The sequence below is a fragment of the Dermacentor andersoni genome, chromosome 10, assembly GCF_023375885.2.
Source record: "Dermacentor andersoni chromosome 10, qqDerAnde1_hic_scaffold, whole genome shotgun sequence".
In the NCBI taxonomy this organism is placed as follows: domain Eukaryota; kingdom Metazoa; phylum Arthropoda; class Arachnida; order Ixodida; family Ixodidae; genus Dermacentor; species Dermacentor andersoni.
Genome location: NC_092823.1, coordinates 139967517 through 139988358, shown reverse-complemented (window position 1 = coordinate 139988358; position 20842 = coordinate 139967517). Strand labels below are relative to the sequence as shown.

Genomic DNA, 20842 nt, shown 5'->3' with positions numbered 1-20842 from the left:
TTCTGCACATAAAACTTGCCTTCAAACAGAATGGCGGTTGAGTTCAGGTAGAACTCTAATAAGGAAATGAAACTGTCCACGCTTACACCTGCCGCATTCTGGAAGCGGACTTCACCATTTGATTGGATCTTGTCCCTGACCGCCGCTAAGAGACCTTGGTGAGGGACCGAATAGAAGAGATCTTCAATGTCTATGGAGAACGCATTGTATTGACGAGGCGGCAGGTTGTCCAGATCCTTCAGCACCTCCAGAGAACTACGCACCAGGAAAGGGTCGTCGCTCACCATGTTTCGCAGATGTGTCTGAAGGTACCGGCTAACCAGACGTTGCCATGTTCCCCTTTCTGAAACAATGGTGCGCAGCGGACATTCAGGCTTGTGTGTCTTCACAGTGAAGAAGATCTCAAGAAACCTCCCTTTTTCCTCCTTTGCCATCTTGTGCAGGTTTTCCAAATTCATTTCTCCCAAAAGTTGGAGAGCCTGACTTTTTTGCTTCCGAACCTTGAACGCCACCTGTTTGAAGTTCTTCTTTATAGCAACCAAGGCCTTCTCTCGAAAAACACCAGTCGGCATAACAGCAAAGCCGCCCTCCTTATCAGCCTGTAGCACCACAAGGTCGTTGTCCTTCAGATCCTGTGAAATCCTCTGGAGGCGAGGCTTTCTCGGCGGAATGGATGCACCACTCGCCATCAGGCAGGAAACACCGTCGCTTACAATTCTTTCTTTTTCTTCTTGGTTCTTTCCGCGGCTAGCCACTCTTCTCACCATGGCAAGCAATTCTTGGCGCTTGGATCCTTGTTCGAGGCTGAACTTCGGTCCTTTTTCCAAAAAGCGCTCTACTTGTCTAGGCAGAGCTGCGTCTCCTAGCACGGTGACCTGGCCGGTGCTTGCATCGTGAGACTTTTTTGACCGGGATATTAGGCTCACTAACGCTCGATGCCAAAGAAACTCAGTGGACGTTGCTGCCAGACGCTTCATCTGCTGCAACCGCCTGTTTTCGCTTTCTGGTTCTTTCCCGAGAACAACAAGCACACGCAGCCAATCTTGAAACAATCTAACTTGCCTCCAATACTCAGACTTGAGTATTTTGCATACGCGCCGGACGTGCCCAGAAGACGGTTCCAAGACGCCGAAGATAGACTGTACTTCCAAAGGCACCAGCTTTTTTCTCAAGCAATACGACACCACTCGAGACTGGCAAGCTGAGACGGCGATCAAGTTGACGCACAAAATGGCAGGATCGGTGCGAAAGCTTGAGCATATTTCTTCTACATTGGGCCCTTTCTTTCATCAAAGCTTTCGCACCGATCCTGCCATTTTGTGCGTCAACTTGATCGCCGTCTCAGCTTGCCAGTCTCGAGTGGTGTCGTATTGCTTGAGAAAAAAGCTGGTGCCTTTGGAAGTACAGTCTATCTTCGGCGTCTTGGAACCGTCTTCTGGGCACGTCCGGCGCGTATGCAAAATACTCAAGTCTGAGTATTGGAGGCAAGTTAGATTGTTTCAAGATTGGCTGCGTGTGCTTGTTGTTCTCGGGAAAGAACCAGAAAGCGAAAACAGGCGGTTGCAGCAGATGAAGCGTCTGGCAGCAACGTCCACTGAGTTTCTTTGGCATCGAGCGTTAGTGAGCCTAATATCCCGGTCAAAAAAGTCTCACGATGCAAGCACCGGCCAGGTCACCGTGCTAGGAGACGCAGCTCTGCCTAGACAAGTAGAGCGCTTTTTGGAAAAAGGACCGAAGTTCAGCCTCGAACAAGGATCCAAGCGCCAAGAATTGCTTGCCATGGTGAGAAGAGTGGCTAGCCGCGGAAAGAACCAAGAAGAAAAAGAAAGAATTGTAAGCGACGGTGTTTCCTGCCTGATGGCGAGTGGTGCATCCATTCCGCCGAGAAAGCCTCGCCTCCAGAGGATTTCACAGGATCTGAAGGACAACGACCTTGTGGTGCTACAGGCTGATAAGGAGGGCGGCTTTGCTGTTATGCCGACTGGTGTTTTTCGAGAGAAGGCCTTGGTTGCTATAAAGAAGAACTTCAAACAGGTGGCGTTCAAGGTTCGGAAGCAAAAAAGTCAGGCTCTCCAACTTTTGGGAGAAATGAATTTGGAAAACCTGCACAAGATGGCAAAGGAGGAAAAAGGGAGGTTTCTTGAGATCTTCTTCACTGTGAAGACACACAAGCCTGAATGTCCGCTGCGCACCATTGTTTCAGAAAGGGGAACATGGCAACGTCTGGTTAGCCGGTACCTTCAGACACATCTGCGAAACATGGTGAGCGACGACCCTTTCCTGGTGCGTAGTTCTCTGGAGGTGCTGAAGGATCTGGACAACCTGCCGCCTCGTCAATACAATGCGTTCTCCATAGACATTGAAGATCTCTTCTATTCGGTCCCTCACCAAGGTCTCTTAGCGGCGGTCAGGGACAAGATCCAATCAAATGGTGAAGTCCGCTTCCAGAATGCGGCAGGTGTAAGCGTGGACAGTTTCATTTCCTTATTAGAGTTCTACCTGAACTCAACCGCCATTCTGTTTGAAGGCAAGTTTTATGTGCAGAAGAAAGGGATATGCATCGGTTCTTCTGTGGCTCCAGTCCTTTGCGATATCTTCCTATCCGTTGTAGGAACTGACATCAGTAATAATCTTTGTGATCCTCATGTAGTGTCAATTTACAGATATGTTGATGATTTCTTGGTCATTTTGAAGGACGTCCCTGAGCACGAATTAGTTTCTACCGTTGAGAGAACCATGACTATCTTCTCGAACCACAGTCAGGGTCTCAGGTTTACCAAGGAAGTTCCGAGATGCGGTCAACTCCAGTTCTTGGATATCAGGCTAGTGTTTCCAAAGGAAGGCCTTTGTTGGATGTACAATCCGCGTTCTTTGAAAGGCCTGCTTCCGTTTGAGAGCGCCCATTCCAAGATTGTAAAGCGTGCAATTGCTACAAATTCTCTGCAAGCGGCTTTAACTAAGTCTTGCATCCATTTAGTGTCAAGTAGCTTTAACACTCAAGTGCAACGACTACAACAGGCAGGCTTCCCGCCATGTCTGATTTCAGCTGTCAGTGAAACGATGCTCCAAAAACTAAAGCACCCGCCTCTTATCAGGGAGCCAGTTTCACGCAGTTCTGTTGCGGTAATTCCGTACATTCATAAGGTATCGCACAACATTAAGAAAGTGGCAAGTAGGCATAACGTTCAGGTTGTTTTCTCGGCGCCTTGCAAGCTGTCTAAGCTTTGTGCCATGAACGGAGAGAAACGCCCGGCTTGTTCAATCCAGCATCAGAAGAAGTTCACTGAATGCAGGGCACGTGTAGTCTACCGAATACCCCTAAGCTGTGGGCGCAGCTATATCGGACAAACAGGTCGATGTTTCAATGAGCGGGCAATGGAACATTGTCGGAATCTGCGCAACAAGGAAGGGAGTTTCCTTGCAGAGCATTGCAGAGACTGCTCTAATTGTCGGCCTCAGTTTGACAAAACCAAATTTTTGAAGTATGGAAAAGACAGGTATGAGCGGGAAATTGTGGAAGCCTTTTTCATCAAAAAAGAGGGGAACGCATGCGTCAGCAGGCCGTCCATTATGCTTAGTGACAAGGAGACGACTTTTTTAGAAGGTTTCATTTAGGCCTCTTGTTAGAGTGATTTCATTTGTTTTACTGTCTGTCATCCTTTTAATTAACTAGTTTTATTTTGCTGACGATTTTCTAGTGGCTTTTAGGCTTTTGTTGTTTTTTGACGCAGACGCTGTTCTTAGACCTTTATCGTTCATCATCACTTCTGTCCATTTCATTGTTTGTCGCGTGGTTCTTTTTTCGCGCGGTTACATGTTCTATCAAATTTTTATGTGAGTGACTATTAGAGATTTTAGTATTGACGCAGACACTGTTCTTAGACGCATTTTTCATGTTATTTCCGTGTTATTCGTTGGTCATTATTCCCATCGTCGTGCGGGTTTTATCACTGACTGGGTCTTAGGCGTTTGAAGTGTGGTTAGATTGGTTGGTAGTGAAGTGTAGACGGTACTTTTTATGTCTGGTTTTTTGTCGCCGTTGGCGTTGAAAAAAAGGCTGTACTAGATCAGTTGGCTCCTGTGCTGATCCACGTGTGGTTCTTGTTTGCTCTGTCGATAGCTGCGCAGATAACATTCCTGAATGGTCGATAGATTGCTGTGTTTTTTTTCCTTCTAAAGTTTTGTGCGTGACTCGGCGTGAATGACCTACATAAGGCAGGCTTGTTGCGAAAATAAACTTAGTTGTGAGTGGCGCCCGTCTTGTCGTTTGTGTTTCTTCCTAAGTCCTGGTCTTCTGCGCCTTGCCTTTACCTACTCCAAATAGCACATTGTGCTTTGCTTGATCTCTGCGAACTGCCACCGTAACGGCAACATGGTGGACACAGCTAGCATGCCGGAGCTAATTTCCCGCACAAACCATGCTTTTCCCTCCCCGGCTCGAGTCACTGCGCGAGCAAGTGCCACCGGGATGTGCCCTGATTGGCCTCCCAAGTGGCAACGCCCGGGCACCCTCTCAACCTGAGCTCTTTTCCGTTCGGCACTTAATCGCAGCGGCAGATGCTCACAGGCTCACAACGAGTTGGTTATATGGAACCCTTGCTCCCGTGACTTCTCATTCTCGTACTTGGTTGACCGCTTCCCGGTTAGCTCTAGCGCAGCGGGCACACACACGTGATCGGTCTTGCGGTGAGCCTTTGGCCGAGACAGTCACACTGTGGCGTATCTTGGGTGATTAAATCCATGTTTGTTGGCGATCTGACTCTGGAGCCTTCTCTGCGCCGTGTCAGAAAGTCGACGAACCGTGCCGTAGCGCCTTCATGCGTTGCGGAGTGAAGGAGCGTCGGGCCCTTTTCTGACCATCGCTCATAGGGTGAGCCTTGTGCAAACCCATCTCCACACCAGCAAGAGAGGGCCGATGATGCTGCAAGAAGACTTTGTCAGCTACATGATGTTTTTGAAGTATCGCCCCATGTAGGGGTTTTTCTATAAGTTTGCTAGTCATCAATGAAAGGTGGCTACTTTGCGGTTCATAATGCAGTCCAGACAAAGCCCTGGCCGCTTTCAGTTTTAAACATAGAGTTGCAGTCGTATGCTATGCATGTTTTTGGCACCGAACCGACGTAGAGCTACCACTAGGGTTGCAATATGGTACATGGCACGGGTGTTTTATAGCAGTGCGCATCCTTGTTCTTTTTGTGTTTTTTTGTCCTGGACTTGCTTCCGAGATCGGGCCAAAGCACATGACCCTTCCAAAAGGTTTCGCAACTGATTCACTAGGACAGAGCAGATGCGTCATTGCACCATGGAAAAGGTAGAAAACGGTTCATATTACATAGATGTCAACTACAGTACTCTTTAAAATTTTTAGTGACTACGGATTGTATGTTTTTCTAGGTTCTTTTTCCTGAACATATGAGCAAGCTTTACTGTAACATAATTTTGGCAACTACTTGCTGTATGCTTGGATCTTTAGGGAGGCTTTCATTCACTTTGTTTTTCTAATGGATGTCGAATAATTGAGTTTGCTGGCACATGCTCTTACATGGCTTGCCTCGCTTTTACTATGGCTGCATGTACTGTAATTGCATTCTCTTATAACGCACTTGATTTTTCATTCTTCTCGCCCTTCATTATTGGTTTGGACATAGCTTAGGCTAAGCCTGCTGTACTGCTGTTTTTGCGGGGATCAGTCCCTCGACACAACACATTATAAGAATGACAACAATAAAACAAAACAAAAGGCTATGCAAAACTGTCAATGGTGATTGTCAATGTAATCAAGTAGCTGAATGGTTTTAGAAGGCATTTCACTTTTTTAAAGGAATGATGTGCTTGAATGCATTTATTTGGTATAGCAGCGACACTTGTGCAGAGTCTGTCGTTTCATTGTAATTCTGTAGACAATGGGACCGTTAACCAGCATATCAGTAGCACATCTGCCCATACAAAGCTGGTGTGTGTGTGCGTGTGTGTGTGTGCATATTATATATATATATATACACACTGTTCCCTACAGCATGAGCACCAGAGTGGAATGTTACTGCTGTCTTTTTCTCCTTCAGCCACCACAGAGACAGAGGGCAGTGGAAGAAGAAAAGGGCTTTCTTTCCCAAATGCTCCACAGCAGCACATAAACCTTCCGTCACCCCAAGGCTCTTGCGCGACAGCACTTGCATCTCAGAGAGCTATAGTAGTTAGCGTATCAGCGAAAACCTTGTAAGCATTTCCTAAAGGTAATGCCTTTAAACAGGCAGAAAACAAGAATTTAGTCATTTTCATCCGGCCCCTACATACACACTTCAGAATTTGTCAGCACATGCCCCTAACAAGTCCACGAATTTCCCAAGGTATAATATCGGTGCATGATCTAGTTCCCCCAGGACACCATGGAAATGCCCATATAACAATTTGAGTGCTCTAAGTCATCCTACTAGCTTCACTGTAAAACAAGATAAAACTTTGGTGTTATCAAGCCATTTTCAAGAATTCGATTTCCTTGCCATATAGAGATAGCCATCTTGCATGCTTCGTCATCATTATGTTCAACAAAAAATGTGCAAAAAAGCCACACACACACACACACACACACACACGCACACACACACACACATATATATATATATATATATATATATATATATATATATATATATATATATATATATATATATATATATATATATATATATATACTCCCTGCGCTGTCTGGTCATGGCAGCATTTCAAGGTAACTCGTTTTGAATAAGGGAGCACAGCCTCAAATTGCAAGTACTTTCAAGTGTCTGTGGCCTGTACTGCCTGCGGCGTCTGTGCAGACTGCACATAACTTCAACAAGGACCATATAAGGATGCACACAACGGCACTGACTCAATCTGGCAGCAGCAGTTGCGGCAGCATGTCCTCCTTCTAAGACAATTCTTCTTGCCAACAGGTTGGTTGATTACTTCTGTACACAATCTAAAAGTTCATTCTGCCGCAACTGCTGCCCAAACTTCTTGTTCCACTGTTTGTAGTGTATATACTCCGCTATGCCTACTACAGCGGAACTGATGAAAAAAAAATTATATCTCTTGAGGCATTGCTCAATGAAAAGTTGGATACACTGATCAATTATTTAGTGTCACAAATTAACATCAAGCTACTACAAAACTGAGGACTTGGTGAGCACGCTTAGCTTTGCGAGAGTGTTCAGTTCATGAACAAAGAACTCAACACAATGAAACTAAAACAGAAAGAACAGGTAATCTCAAAACAAGGCGCTCTTGTGACTTAACGAAGCACTCGAAAGAAGAGTGGCTGATTTAGAGCAGTATTCGAGAATGAATAATGTGGAAATTAAGGGAATCCCTATATCGCAGGGTGAAGACTGCAGAGTCATTCTGAATTGAATTGGCGATGGTATCAAGTGCCCTAATCTTACCCACTGATATTTACACTGCTCATCCTGTTGCCTCTAGGTCAAATGAGAAGAGCATCATTGCTTGCTTCTGCTCACGCGATAAGGAAAATGAGTTCATCAGGAAGGCGAGAAACGCTAGGCTTCGCACTGACCACACTGGTTTCACTGGTGGCACTAGCACGCCAATCTATGTGAATGACCACTTGACCAACTGACAACAAGAACATGTTCTCGAAGACGCTGGCACTCAAATAGGAAAACAAGTGGAAATACTTATGGACGGAAGACTGCCAGACAAAAGCCCGCAAAACAAACGACAGAAGGGTCTATCGCATTATCACTGAGTCCGACCTTGGAATCTTCATATGATTCATTGCAAGTATTTTTTTTTACTTCTTCCCCTTTCTTTTTTCATGGCCTTGCTCTCCCCCGGTGATGTAAAATGTCGTGTTACCGCAAATAAACGTTCACTCATTGACTTCAATGCTCGTAGCCTTCATAAGAACATAGATGCAATTAATAACTTCATTGCCTCACTTCAGCCTATCTTCACATTTATCTGCATATCGGAGACTTGGCTTTCTGATGCCGACAACATCAGCAGTTTTCTATTTTACCAAGCAGAGTACTGTCATCGTCCACCTGATAGTCATGGTGGAGCCGCCATTTTTATTTCACAAGATGTCACCTACAAGTGCAGATTTGATTCGTAATGGTTTGCTGTACAAAAAAATTACGCGGCTGATGATCTTCCATTGCTTCTAGTTGTGCCCGAAAACCTGCACCCTGCTGTCCTTCGTTCCATGCAGGATGATATCACGTCCGGGCACCATGGCTTTGCACGCACGCTACACCGACTTTGACAGAGATTTTTCTGGCCCAAGCTCTGGAAAACAACGAAACAGTATGTTGCCAGGTGTACTGTTTGCCAGCACCACAAGCAAAGGACGATCGCTCCAGTAGGCTATTTGCAACCAGTTAGGCCACCGACGTTACCCTTTCAAAAAGCCAGCATCGACTTGCTCGGCCCTCTCCCAAAGATGCCAGCTGGCTACCGCTGGATTATAGTATGCATAGATTACCTTACTTGCTACACGGAAACAGCGGCACTTCCATCTGCCACTGCAGCAGATGTCTCTTCATTTTTGTTGCATCACATCGTACTCCATCACAGCGTTCCCCGGGTTGTCATCAGTGACCGTGGACGGCAATTCACCGCCGACGTCGTTGAAGAACTTTTACGCTTTGTGGTTCTGCATATCATCATTCCACTCCTTACCACCCGCAAACCAATGGCCTCACGGAGCGGACAAATCGAACCCTTACCAACATGTTATCAATGTATGTTGCTGCTGACCACGAAAATTGGGACGTCTTACCTTTTGTAACATACGCGTACAACAGTGCCAAGCACGAAGTTACTGGATATGCGGCATTTTTTTTGCTGTATACACGCACTCCCCAGTGCTTTCTGGACGCTATTCTACCTTCATCGTGTCAAGAAGATCCTTCCATCGCTCAAACTCTGTGTCGTGCTGAAGAAGCATGCCGACTGGCGCATCTTAGGACGTTGTCCTAACAAGGCAACAGCAAAATTCGCTATGATGCGCGGCATATCCCCGTCAGCTTTACTCCCGGTGACTATGTTTGGTTGTGGACACCTGTTCGCAAAAAGGGATTGTACTGCAAGTTTCTCACCACTTACACGGGACCATTCATTATACTCAGTCACTTGAGTGATGTGAACTATGTCGTCGCCAAAGTGACGGCAAGTAATCAGCGTTCCCATGCGACGCAAGTTGTTCACGTGGCCAGACTCAAGCAGTACCATCACAGGTCCCTTTAACTCGCTCAGCGAGCTTTGTCTGCCCCCGGAAAAAATATCGCAGCACTGCACCACTGAGGCACAGAAAGAAGAAGTCAAGTGCGCGCGCATGATCTTTGAGTACTTTGCGCCAGCTGGGCCTGGCCGGTGGCTTCCTCTTGGACCTCGTTTCACCCTGTAAATAAACATCTTTCGTAACAATATTGTCGCAGTATAACACAGACAGTAGACAGGGAGACGTGTTTCGATAACTGCAGGACAACTTGTTCAATAACAAACAAGCCAGAGACACATCTTTTTCGTCCTCGCCGAATCTCACTGACCCACTAGATGAAGTCCGTTAATGTCCCATCTTCATCGTCGTCTGCATAAAATACATGCATTATTTGTCCCTCACTAAGAGAGCATTGTCCCGATGCTAGACCAGAAGTATCACTTGCGGAAGTAAGGGTCTCGCCTAGTTATTCGCTCACATACGGCTTCATGCGGACAACGTGCACAAGTTCAGGACGGTGCGTGCGGCACCGCGTACAGTTGGGACTATCGGGGACGACCTCGTACGTGACATCACTGAGTCGGCGCAATACTCTATATGGTCCGAAGTATCGCCTTAACAGCTTCTCGGAGAGGCCTCGTTCCCGTATGGGTGCCCAAACCCACACTCTGTCGCCAACACCATAGATTACTTTTCAACAGTGAAGATTATAGCACCCTACGTCGTAGTCTTGCTGCTGGCAGATCCGCAAGTGTGCGAGCTGCCGAGCCTCTTCTGCATGTTGTGTAAAAACATCGGCATCCGTATCAGTGTCGTCAAAGTCATGTGGAAGCATCGCATCCAATATCGTTCGTACATCCCATCCATGAACAAGGGTGAACGGAGTCATGCGCGTCGTCTCTTGTTTCGCCGTGTTATATGCGAAGGTGATATAAGGTAGGATGTCATCCCAATTTTTATGTTCAACATCCACGTACATGGAGAGCATGTCTTCGATTGTTTTGTTTAGGCATTCGGTTAATCTGGTGGTTTGTGGATGGTAGGCGGTTGATTTCCAATGAGCCATTCCACTTAGCAGCAAGACGTGATCTAAAAGCGCAGCCGTAAATACGGTTCCTCAGTCTGTTATTACGACAGTCGGTGCGCCGTGTCACAACACAATGTGCTCAATGAAAAAGTGCGCCACCTCGGCTGCTGTGCTTCTCTGGATTGCCTTTGTTTCAGCATAACATGTGAGATAGTCAGTTGCGACGATAACAAAGCGATTCCCTGTAGTAGAAATAGGAATTGGGCCCAATATATCCATTCCGATTTGGTCGAATGGTCTTCGAGGAACCTGGACGGGTTGTAGGAGGCCGGCTGGTTTCGACGGAGGCGACTTGCGCCTCTGGCAGTCGAGGCAAGTGCGGACGTGCTGTTTCACCGTGGTGGCAAGTCTCGGCCAGTAGTACCTCTGCAGCACTCTGGCCAACGTTCTCGTGTAGCCTAAGTGACAGACGTCACCTTGTTGTGATAGGCTTGAAGTACTTCCGTACGAAGAGCTGCAGGAATGACGAGCAGATAGGGGGACCCGGTCGAAGAAAGTTTCTTTTGTAGAGGACTTTGGCTCGCAAACAAAACGACAACAGTCCTCTTGAGAAAACACTAGGCGGTTTCGCAGATCTGCCCTCTAAGTAATAGATGAGTTCAAGCAACTCAGGGTCGTCCCGTTGTTGCGCGATGATGGATGTGTCCAGAACACAAAGAAATGCCTAGTCTTCTTCAGGTGGAGCAGACGACTGTATCGGCGACCGAGACAGGCAGTCAGCATCCGTATGTCGTTTCCCCAACTTGTACTTGACAGTCATGTCAAACTCTTGCAGCCATAGGCTCCAACGTGCCAGTCATCCCGAAAGATCTTTAAGGTTTGTCAACCAACACAGTGAATGGTGGTCGCTGATAACTGTGAAGTGGCAGCCATACAAATATGGGCAAAATTTCATAACCGCCCATACTAAAGTGAGGCACTCCTTCTCAGTTGTGGAGTAATTAGCCTCTGTGCGTGAAAGTGTTCTACTTGCATAGGCAAGTACTCTTTCTGTGCCCTCCTGCCGCTGCACAAGAACAGCTCCCAAGCCAACATTGCTGGCATCAGTGTGGAGCAATGTAGGAGCGATCTCATCAAAGTGAGCAAGCACTGGAGGTGTCTGGAGACGTTCCCGCAAGTTGTTGAATGCACCTTGCTCTTCGTCGACCCACACAAAAGCAACGTCGTCTCTCGTCAGGTGAGTTAACGGCGACGCAATGCGAGCAAAGTCCGCAATAAACCACCGGTAATAGGCACAGAGGCCCAGAAAGCACCTGACAGCCTTTTTATCGGATGGTACGGGGAACTGTGCTACGGCGGCAATTTTCTCAGGATCTGGGCGAACACCTGTGTGGCTGACGACGTGAGCGAAAAACTGTAGTTCCGCGAAGCCAAATTGGCACTTCTCCGGCTTCAGGGTGAGGCCGGCGGACCGGATTGACTGCAGAACCGCTTCAAGCCGTTGGAAGTGTTCTTCAAACGTTGCGAAAAACACGATGACGTCGTCCAGGTACACTAAGCAGGTTTTCCACTTCAGACCCGAAAGCACAGTATCCATGAGGCGTTGGAACCTAGCAGGGGCAGAGCACAAGTCGAAAGGCAAGACCTTAAATTCGTATAGGCCGTCTGGCGTCACAAAAGCAGTTTTTTCACAGTGTCTCGGATCTACCTCGATTTGCCAATATCCACTTTTTAAGTCCATTGAAGAAAAGTAACGCGCGTGACGAAGCCTGTCGAGTGACAGGCTTCGTCATACGGGGAAGCGGGTACACGTCTCCATACGGGGAAGCGGGTACACGTCTTTCTTTGTCCCCTGATTTAGTTTTCGGTAGTCCATGCAGAAACGCAAGCTGCCGTCTTTTTTCTTGACTAGAACTACAGGAGATGCCCAGGGACTCGTTGATGGTTGGATCACATCGTCTTCCAGCCTTTTTGTGACTTGTTGTCGTATGGTTTTACGTTCTCTGGGAGCCACATGATAAGGATTTTGGTGAATTGGTCTTGCCGTATCCTCTATAATTATCTGATGCTTTGTTAGAGGCGTCCGTCCGATGCTAGACGTCGATGCAAAGCAGTCATTGAACTTTGACAATAGCGTGAGAAGCCGCTCTCGTTCGTGCTGCGACAAAGCAGTGCTGACGTCAAGTGCAGAAGCTGGGTCTTGCGTAGGCGCTTCTTCGAGTAGTGAACAACAGCCGCGAACATCCTCAACACCATTCAAATAAGCCACAGCAGTGCCCTTTGGAAGGTACCGTCGCTATGTGCTAAAATTGGTTAGTAACAGGTTCGTGCGCCCATCGGTGACATTTACGATTCCTCGTGCGACCGAGATACCGTGAGTAAGCAACAACGTGGTTATTTGGTCAGCAACTCCCTCGCAATGAAACGGTTCGTCACATGCTACCGAAACAAGGGAACATGATCGAGGTGGGATGACGACGTGATCTTTTGCTAGACAAAAGGAGTTGCGTTGCGGCAATAAGCAATGGACTAAACCAGGGCTCTTATAAAACATCACCATGCGGTTCGGGATGTTAATTACGGTGCCATATTCTTTCAGGAAATCCATTCCAATAATCAAATCTTTACAGCACACAGGAAGAATGATGAAAGTGGTAACGAAAAAAGAATCCCGGATGCTAATTCTTGCAGTACATCTTCCAGTAGGCATCAGTAATTGCCCGCCTGCCGTCCTTATGTGAGGTCCCGTTTATGGCATCTTTACTTTCTTCAGGCGGAAGATGAGTTCCTGACTCATTATAGAGAAGTTGGCACCATTGTCAACTAACACTGTCACCGGCTGTCCATCCACCAAAACATCAATGTCGGCGCTCACAATTTCTTCGGCGTGGGGGTTTATCGGCTTCACGTCGTTGTGCGGCGAGAGTGTGGGGGCTTCTTATTGTCTTGCGGTGGGCCTGCAAACTTACCCCCAGAGGTCACCGCCTTCAGTTTCCCCGACGTGGGCTGGGCGACCTTCGTTCTCGGAGGTCAGCAAAAGTATGTCCAGTAGGGGAAGGCATCTGACGTGGAGAGATTGGAGAGCGCGACCGACGGCTGAAATCGCACTGAACATGCGGCACAGATTCGTCATTCGGGTGCGCTATTGGAGGTCCCTGAAAAGCAGTTTCATCGCGGCATAGCATGGAGTCGTCATTTGCACGTCGACCATAGGAGCCCAGACGAAAAGGTCGAAATGATGTGTCGCGATGCCAGCAATTACACCAAATGTGGCCGGCGCCTCCGCAGTGAAAACAGAGTAGGCGCCTATCGACAGTGCGCCATGCGTCGGTTCTCCGAAATTGCGGCCATCCCGTACTGTCGTTTTGTGGCGTTGACCAAAGCGCTGTGAACGGCAGCTGGTGGTATGACTGTAGCTGCGTAACGGGTACGCGCCTCGAAGCCTCCTCTTGCGGCGGCGACCAAGGAGCAACTGTCGGAGGCTGGTGGTACAGCAGTGTGGTTGTAACGGGTGGTGGACATCGAACAGTGGCTGCATAAGTCATGAGACACTGGTGATCTTGATGATCAGCTGCCGGTAACGCCTGCCTGATTTCGTCACACACCACTCCAGTGATTGACGCTATGGGTCTCTCCACTGTTGGTGTCAGAATCTTTTGAATTTCTTCTGATGAGTTCTCCGATCAATTCCCGCAAGGGGTTCTGATACTCGCCAGTCACTGCGGCGGCATTGATTGTGGTGCTGGTGGACAGTCGATCGTACTGCCTGCATCTCTGATGAAGGGCCCGCTCAATAGCCATAACCTCTTTGATAAAGTCGGCAACGGTGACTGGTGGATTCCGCACAAGCCCCATGAACAACTGCTCTTTTACACCTCGCATGAGGTAGCACAACCTTCTTTCTTCAGTCATGTTTGGGTTGGCTATACGAAAGAGGCGGGCCATGTCCTCAATGAACATTGTGACCGACTCATTAGGTTGTTGTACCCGTAGCTCCATCATCTGCTGGGTGCAGTCGCATCAGTCGGCACTCGCAAAAGTATCCGTGATTTTCTGACGAAAGTCATTCCATGTCGTTAGGCTAGCTTCACGGTTTTCGTACCAAGTACGGCCACTGTCGTCAAGGGCGAAATACAGTCAAACCCGACTATATCGAACTCGTTTACATCGAATTATTCCATATATCGAACAATTTCTGGACACGGTATAGTTACAATGAGTATATATAGCAAAAATTACGCTTACATCGAACAAAACTAGTAGCGACTCCCGATATATCGAACGTCAAGCGGCGGGAAGTGCCCCCGGAAGTTGGCTTTCCCTCGTGGTGTCGGGAAAACCCGGCGGCGCGGCTCCATCCAACCGCTCTCCCTACGTGACCGCGCTACCTCGGAGCCGCCGACAACCCCCTACAAAAAATGATCCTGGCCCGCGCGCCCGCAACGCTTGCTCAGACAGCCAATCAGAGGCTCTTGTGCTCTCGTTGTGCAAGATGGCGAAAGTGCGAGTTGTCTCGCTGCTTATCTGATTCATTGTGTGCGCCTTCTCCCGCAGTGTTGCCGTGATGAAGCCTCAGAATTCGCCTTTCGCCGTGAAGCTCGAAATCATAAATCGGGTCGAACGCGGTGACAAGTCGGATGTCCCCGCAACGTACAAGATTCCGAGGTGCACTCTCGGCACGATTTTGAAGGGGGAAATTAGGGCTAAAGCGGCCTAACTCGCGACCCGGTGCCCGAAGTGCCCGTGGCGCCCGACGCGTACGCACGGCCGTGTACGAGCGGTTCATCCAAAATAGCTTCAGCCGTACCGACTTCCGCGTGCTCGGTGATGACTGTAAATTCTGATTATTGCGACGAAGCCGTTGCCGTTGTTGCCGAAGTTTGGAGCGAGCTGTCAGAATTTCCGGAAGCTGTTGACGAATCAACGGTGGACGAGTTTGTGAGCGCAAATGATGGTGTCGCGGCCACGGGAGAGCCCTCGAACGAAGACTACATTGCCGACATCGTGCCGAGCACAAGTGAAAATGGGCACAACGACGAAAGCAACGACCGTCTTTGGTCCACATCCTCCGAAGTGATTGGTGCGCTCGCACTAGTCCGGTGCTTCTGCGCGAATGCGGAATGTTGCAGCCTCAGCTGCTCCGACTCCTTAAACGAAGTGGAAAAGTGCGTGCCTCGCACGCAGCGAAATTGCCCAAGCAGAAGAAAATGCAGGACTATTTCGTGCGAAACTAAGCTAGTTTCATCAATAAAAGTGATTTTATAAATGGTATGTGCTTTTATGACATCCAATTATTTAGCAGGCTTATATCGAATTATGCTCTATATCGAATTGATAGGCGTTTTTTGGCGAGTTCGATATAGCCGGGTTCGACTGTAGACGTGGGAGAGCTTTTGCTGCTCAGTCCACTGATTAATCTGTGCAACGTGTCCACACCTGTCAAGCCAGTCTTCAACGTCTTTGAAGACTGCACCACGATAGCGATTGGGAACGAGAGGATGCAGAACGGTTACGTGCTGTGGACTAAAGAAACGGCTGCTTTGGGGTGCTTGTGGTGGGCTGGTTTCAGCCACTGTGAGATGTGTGGAGCTCCTGGAGAGAGGTGGCTGAAGAGGGAAGAACTCCAGGGCAAGGCCTAGCAGTCGACAACTAAAGCGATGCATGGGTGTCGTTGGTGATAATGCATCCAGGCTAGAGGAATGACTCCCAGAAGGACTCTGGAGCACCAGGCACAGTCAGTACCCAGCACCTCCACCAGTGTCGCAGTACAACACGGACAGTAGACAGGACAATAACCACAGGACAACTTGTTCAAAAACAAACAGGCCAGAGACACGTCTTCTTCGTCCTCGCCAAATCTCACTGACCCACTAGATGAACTCCGTTAATGTCCTAATCTTTGTTGTCGTCTGCATAGAATACACACGTCAATATAAACCCCTCGAACGATGGCAGCATAACATATCTGAAAAATCCGAAGACTGTTAGCTGCATTGACGTCACATTCGCATTAAGTCAAGTTGCCCCTACGTTAGAACGGTGTACAGATTTCGAGACTCGAGGTAGTGATCACTACCTGATCCTAATGTCTGCCCTTCATTTTCGGACGCCGCCCAGAAAAGTGAAACTGAAGTCGGTAGACTGGGAAGCTTACACAGCAGCCGTAGACAAAGTGATCACAGCCTCGACTACGAATGCAGAATTAATACCAACTATAGATCATTGCTCTGCCACTAAGCATTGTAATGTACCTACTAACGACGAGGAATTCGAAAGGTTATGTGCCATTCGAAAGCGTGCTAACAGGAAGGCTCAACGTACTAAGAATATCGAAGACCACAGAACTTGTCGACGGGCACAAAGACCGTATACGGCGTTACCTCACCAAACTGAACCGAAAAAGATGGAGGGACTCTTGTGTGACACTGGACACATGAAAACCGCTGAGCAACATCTGGTGAGTCGTCAGAGGCACTTGCAAAGAGCCGCAACAGCTTTATCCTTTTATCATTTTCTCATACCAAGTACGGCCACTGTCGTCAAGGGCAAAACAGACGTGGGAGAGTTTCTGCGAAGACCTTAAATAATGTTTTGGGGCGTGCGAACAGCATAATTTTAGAATATGAATACTTAGCTTCGAATATCGAATCGAATAGCGAATAATATTCACATGCATTTATTAGCAAATTGGGTTAATTTGTTATTTTGAAATATTGCAATTACAGTGTCAATGTTAAAAGAACTAGGCTAGTAATCCGTTATACCAAAACATTGTTCATTTGGCTCATGTTAACTTGGAAAATTTAGTTATTCCCACTAGCTGTCCTCGCCAGCCTGTGCCTTATTATACCGCATCAAATGCCTGTAAAATCGGAGACATTCCACCGTGCGCCAGTCATCACTTATCGCACTTGCTGTCAGCAATAAGCTCAGAATAGGGAGTGGCGCTGCAAAATAATTAAATAAATAAATAAATAAATAAATAAAGTGCACTCTCGCTGTCCGCAAACCCATATGCCCCTTGCTACTGAGAGGCTTGCTTTCCCACAAAGTTTAGACATTCCATGTCTAAGTGTGCTTTGCAGGCAAATTTCGCTAGCAGCACAATATCATTGCAATATTCGGCACAATATCACACAAATATTCTTAGATTAGATAGAAACAAATGCTAATAACCTGGTTTGCTCCGGCACGGCTAGCTATATATTCGACTTGATTTGAATATTCGTATCCAACCGAATATTCAAACATTTTCAGATATCTATTTTTTTAATCAAATACAAATATTAAATATATATTATTCTATAATATTTGAAGTTCTAGAATATTTGCACTCCCATAGTAATTCTTAAAGATCGCCTGTGGGAGACCACACAATTATAGTCTTTGAGCTGGTCTACTCAAAGAGGTAGACATTTGCTTGAGAAATTTAAATACATAATTGGCAAGTTAACAAAAATTCACAAATTAAGCTTTTAACTAATTATATAATGACCCACACTGCAATTTAGTAATTGAAGCCGGGGTGTTGCAGACCCACTTGGAACAAATTCTCAGGATGACACCAGTGTCGCAATATTATTTCCCAAACATTGCAAAGATATATATGAGCAGTTCAGTTAATTTTGTGCTTCAATGCATAAAACGGCATTGAGTTAAAAACATAAGCATATCTCAAAAATGGTTTCATCCATAGAATTATTTTTAAGTGGATATGTTTGGCAGTCTCGCTGGCTCCAACTTCTATTGCAATATGAGCTTTAAGATAATCAGTAAAAAGCTTCATTAGTGAAATTTTGCTATTTAGTCAATTATGCATTTCAATTTCTCGTGCAAGTAATGTCTGCCTTGTGTGAAGCCCAGCTCAAGGACTATAATTGTGCTATCTGCCACAAGCAATTTTTAAATATTGCTTAATGTCTTCGCAACATCAGCGCCACTTCATCTTACAAGTACCTGGGTCTTATTTTGACGTCATCACTCTCTTGGATAACACATATCGAAACAATACGTCGCAAAGCTGCGCGCTCACTCGGGTATCTACAAAGAAATCTAAAGAAGGCATCCCCAGAGGTAAAGAAGTTGGCATACTTGACATTTGTCCGTCCACAACTTGAATTTGCTTCTGCTGTCTGGCATCCATCTCAAGATTACCTAGCCGCATCATTGGAATCCGTTCAAAACCGAGCCGCCCGCTTCATCACTTCACATTATTCACGGTACACTAGTGTCACTTCTTTGAAACAAACTATAGGTCTGCCAACACTGAAGTCTCGCCGCATCATATCACGTCTTTGCTTGCTGCACTCTTTTTTTTACAATCCACGCTCAAGGCACCACCTTCTTAAACCACCATTACGAACTTCCTCTCGCATAAGTCACAGCTCTGCCATAGCACGTTTACCCAGCCGCTCATCTGCCATGACCACTTCCTTCTTTCCTGATGCAATCGTTTATTGGAATGCGCTCCCTGACAACTTCGTTACCTGTACTGACCGGAAAAAATTTCGTGAATACCTAACAAATCACTTTGAATAACTTTCTGTTCCCAGTGTACATCGTTCATGAACCCATCATAAACCTATCGGAATAGTCTACCCTTGTCAACCCTTCCACCTAGTCTTTTTCTTTTGTTTCTTTTATTGCTAATGTATTGCCGTGTTACTTCTTTCAATTCGAATTTTATCTTTGATTGCTTAAAGTCGTACAAAATCAGCGATGTGTTATTTTTCTTTTTTTCGGTGTTTTGCAAGAAACTACTCTTACACGTGTTTGTATTGCCCCCCCTTGTGTAATGCCTTCGGGCCTTCAAGGTGATAATAAATGAAATGAAATGAAATGAAACAACCGGTATAATCACTGATGGGACCTTATCATGTGTGCGAATTATTTTCATTTTTTTTTTCTGAATGATGTTTCACTGTACCTTGAGAATGTGTTCCCTCAGCCCCAGGTGTTGTATTGGTGGACCGTAACTATTATGTGCATTACATTGTCGCGATGCAAATGGTCGTGGTTCAGAACCACTGGTCTAAAGAAACTAAACAAAAGACATAATAACCAAAGGCACCCACCCTGAAGTGCGACAGAACAGCCGCAACTTGCCTCATGGTCTCCTTGTCACCTTCATGATGTGCTCGGACAAATTCAGCAATTAAGGCCTTCTCGATCTCATTGTACTTCTGAGCAATCCTCAAACGTGCCTTCTCAAACCTGGAACAAAGTCTGGACGTTACCAGCCATAGAGGATAACAAGAAACAGCAACTCACCTACACGCTAGTGCACACAAAGTGGTAAGCAATCTCAGAAGCAGCCACCACATCACTGCTTTCAAACACGTCTAAAATCATTAAAGGGACTGACAACTCACCAAAATCTGTTGCGAGATTGTATTGCAAATAAAAGAATACACTTCATATTGACAGAATCAAACAGAACATCAGTACTTGAAAGTGGCAGAATGATTTAAATTAGAAAAGAAAGTATGTAATAATACTGTGCGCTGCAAGAACTCTACTTTGAAACTAGTTGGATCCACCCATGCGATCACAAACTGTAAATAAGTTAGGTGCAATTATGTTCACCATGCATTTGCTTAATAAAGCTTTCATTATAATTGACGTGCCTTTGCATACTTTTGATGATTATTATATCGCACAAAAAAAATTCATGTTTACAAGTGGCACTGCCATCCCTTGAATGAGTGGAACGGCAGAATATGAGCATCTGGTGACACCCTCATTGCGTGGCATCACACCTAAATGCTTTTGTAAGCACGTGAGCTGGGGAGTCTCCCAGTATTCCTTGTGGCGATATATTGCTACAGCAGAGCTATGTCATTTACCAAGAGCAGACCTATCACAATTGAAGGGACGATGAGGACAATGACAATATAACCTGGCAGGGACTGTTTGTTCTTGGCAGGGCTACATGCATATGCGCCAATAAATATATTTGTATGTAGTAATTTCTGTGCACCTTTACATGTAACATTTTAGGTGGAGGTTTGCGGTCCCTGCCCTCGCCATGGAGCTCCGCAGCAGACGGCCACTCAAGGTTTCCACCACAGCCTCCGGTCAACCAACCTCGACCACGCCAGCTGCCCTACCTACCACGACTTTCATCATGCTTTCCACCCCCAAAGATCCTGGTGTCTTCTCATGCCTGGACAGTGCTGATGTCGATTGCTGGCTGAACCTCTACAAATGCATCAGCACTAACAAGTGGAACCTTACTATCATGCTCGGAAACGTTACCTTCTACAATGGCCGAATGCTTCGAGTATGGTTTCAAACCCATGAACACGAGGTCACAAGCTGGGACAGCTTCAAGCAGAAGATTCGTGACTTATTTGGGAACTCCTTGGGTCGACAGCCTACTGCCAAGAAGGAATTACTTGTGCGTAGATGTCAACGGAGCCATATGTAACCTATATAGAAGACATCTTAGCTCCCTGCTGCAAAGCCAACGAAAATATGGCTGAGGCGGATAAGTTGCACACGTCCTTAAAGGTATTGCAACCGCCTGGAACAAACCAAAAGCCAACGCATCACATATCAGTTCCAGCACCTGCTGAATACCGCAGCGACATCAT

General features: G+C 46.6%; 1 protein-coding gene across 3 annotated transcripts in view; it reads right to left on the bottom strand.

Annotated features, from left to right (window-relative positions):
- Positions 1-20842, bottom strand: part of Sec10 (Exocyst complex component Sec10) — a 180103-nt gene that overhangs the window by 116383 nt on the left and 42878 nt on the right. For all 3 annotated transcript variants that reach the window (XM_055078305.2, XM_055078304.2, XM_050192964.3), the window contains exon 5: positions 19322-19460. In XM_055078305.2, coding sequence (XP_054934280.1) covers positions 19322-19460 — 139 coding nt within the window. The remainder of the gene's footprint in view (positions 1-19321; positions 19461-20842) is intronic.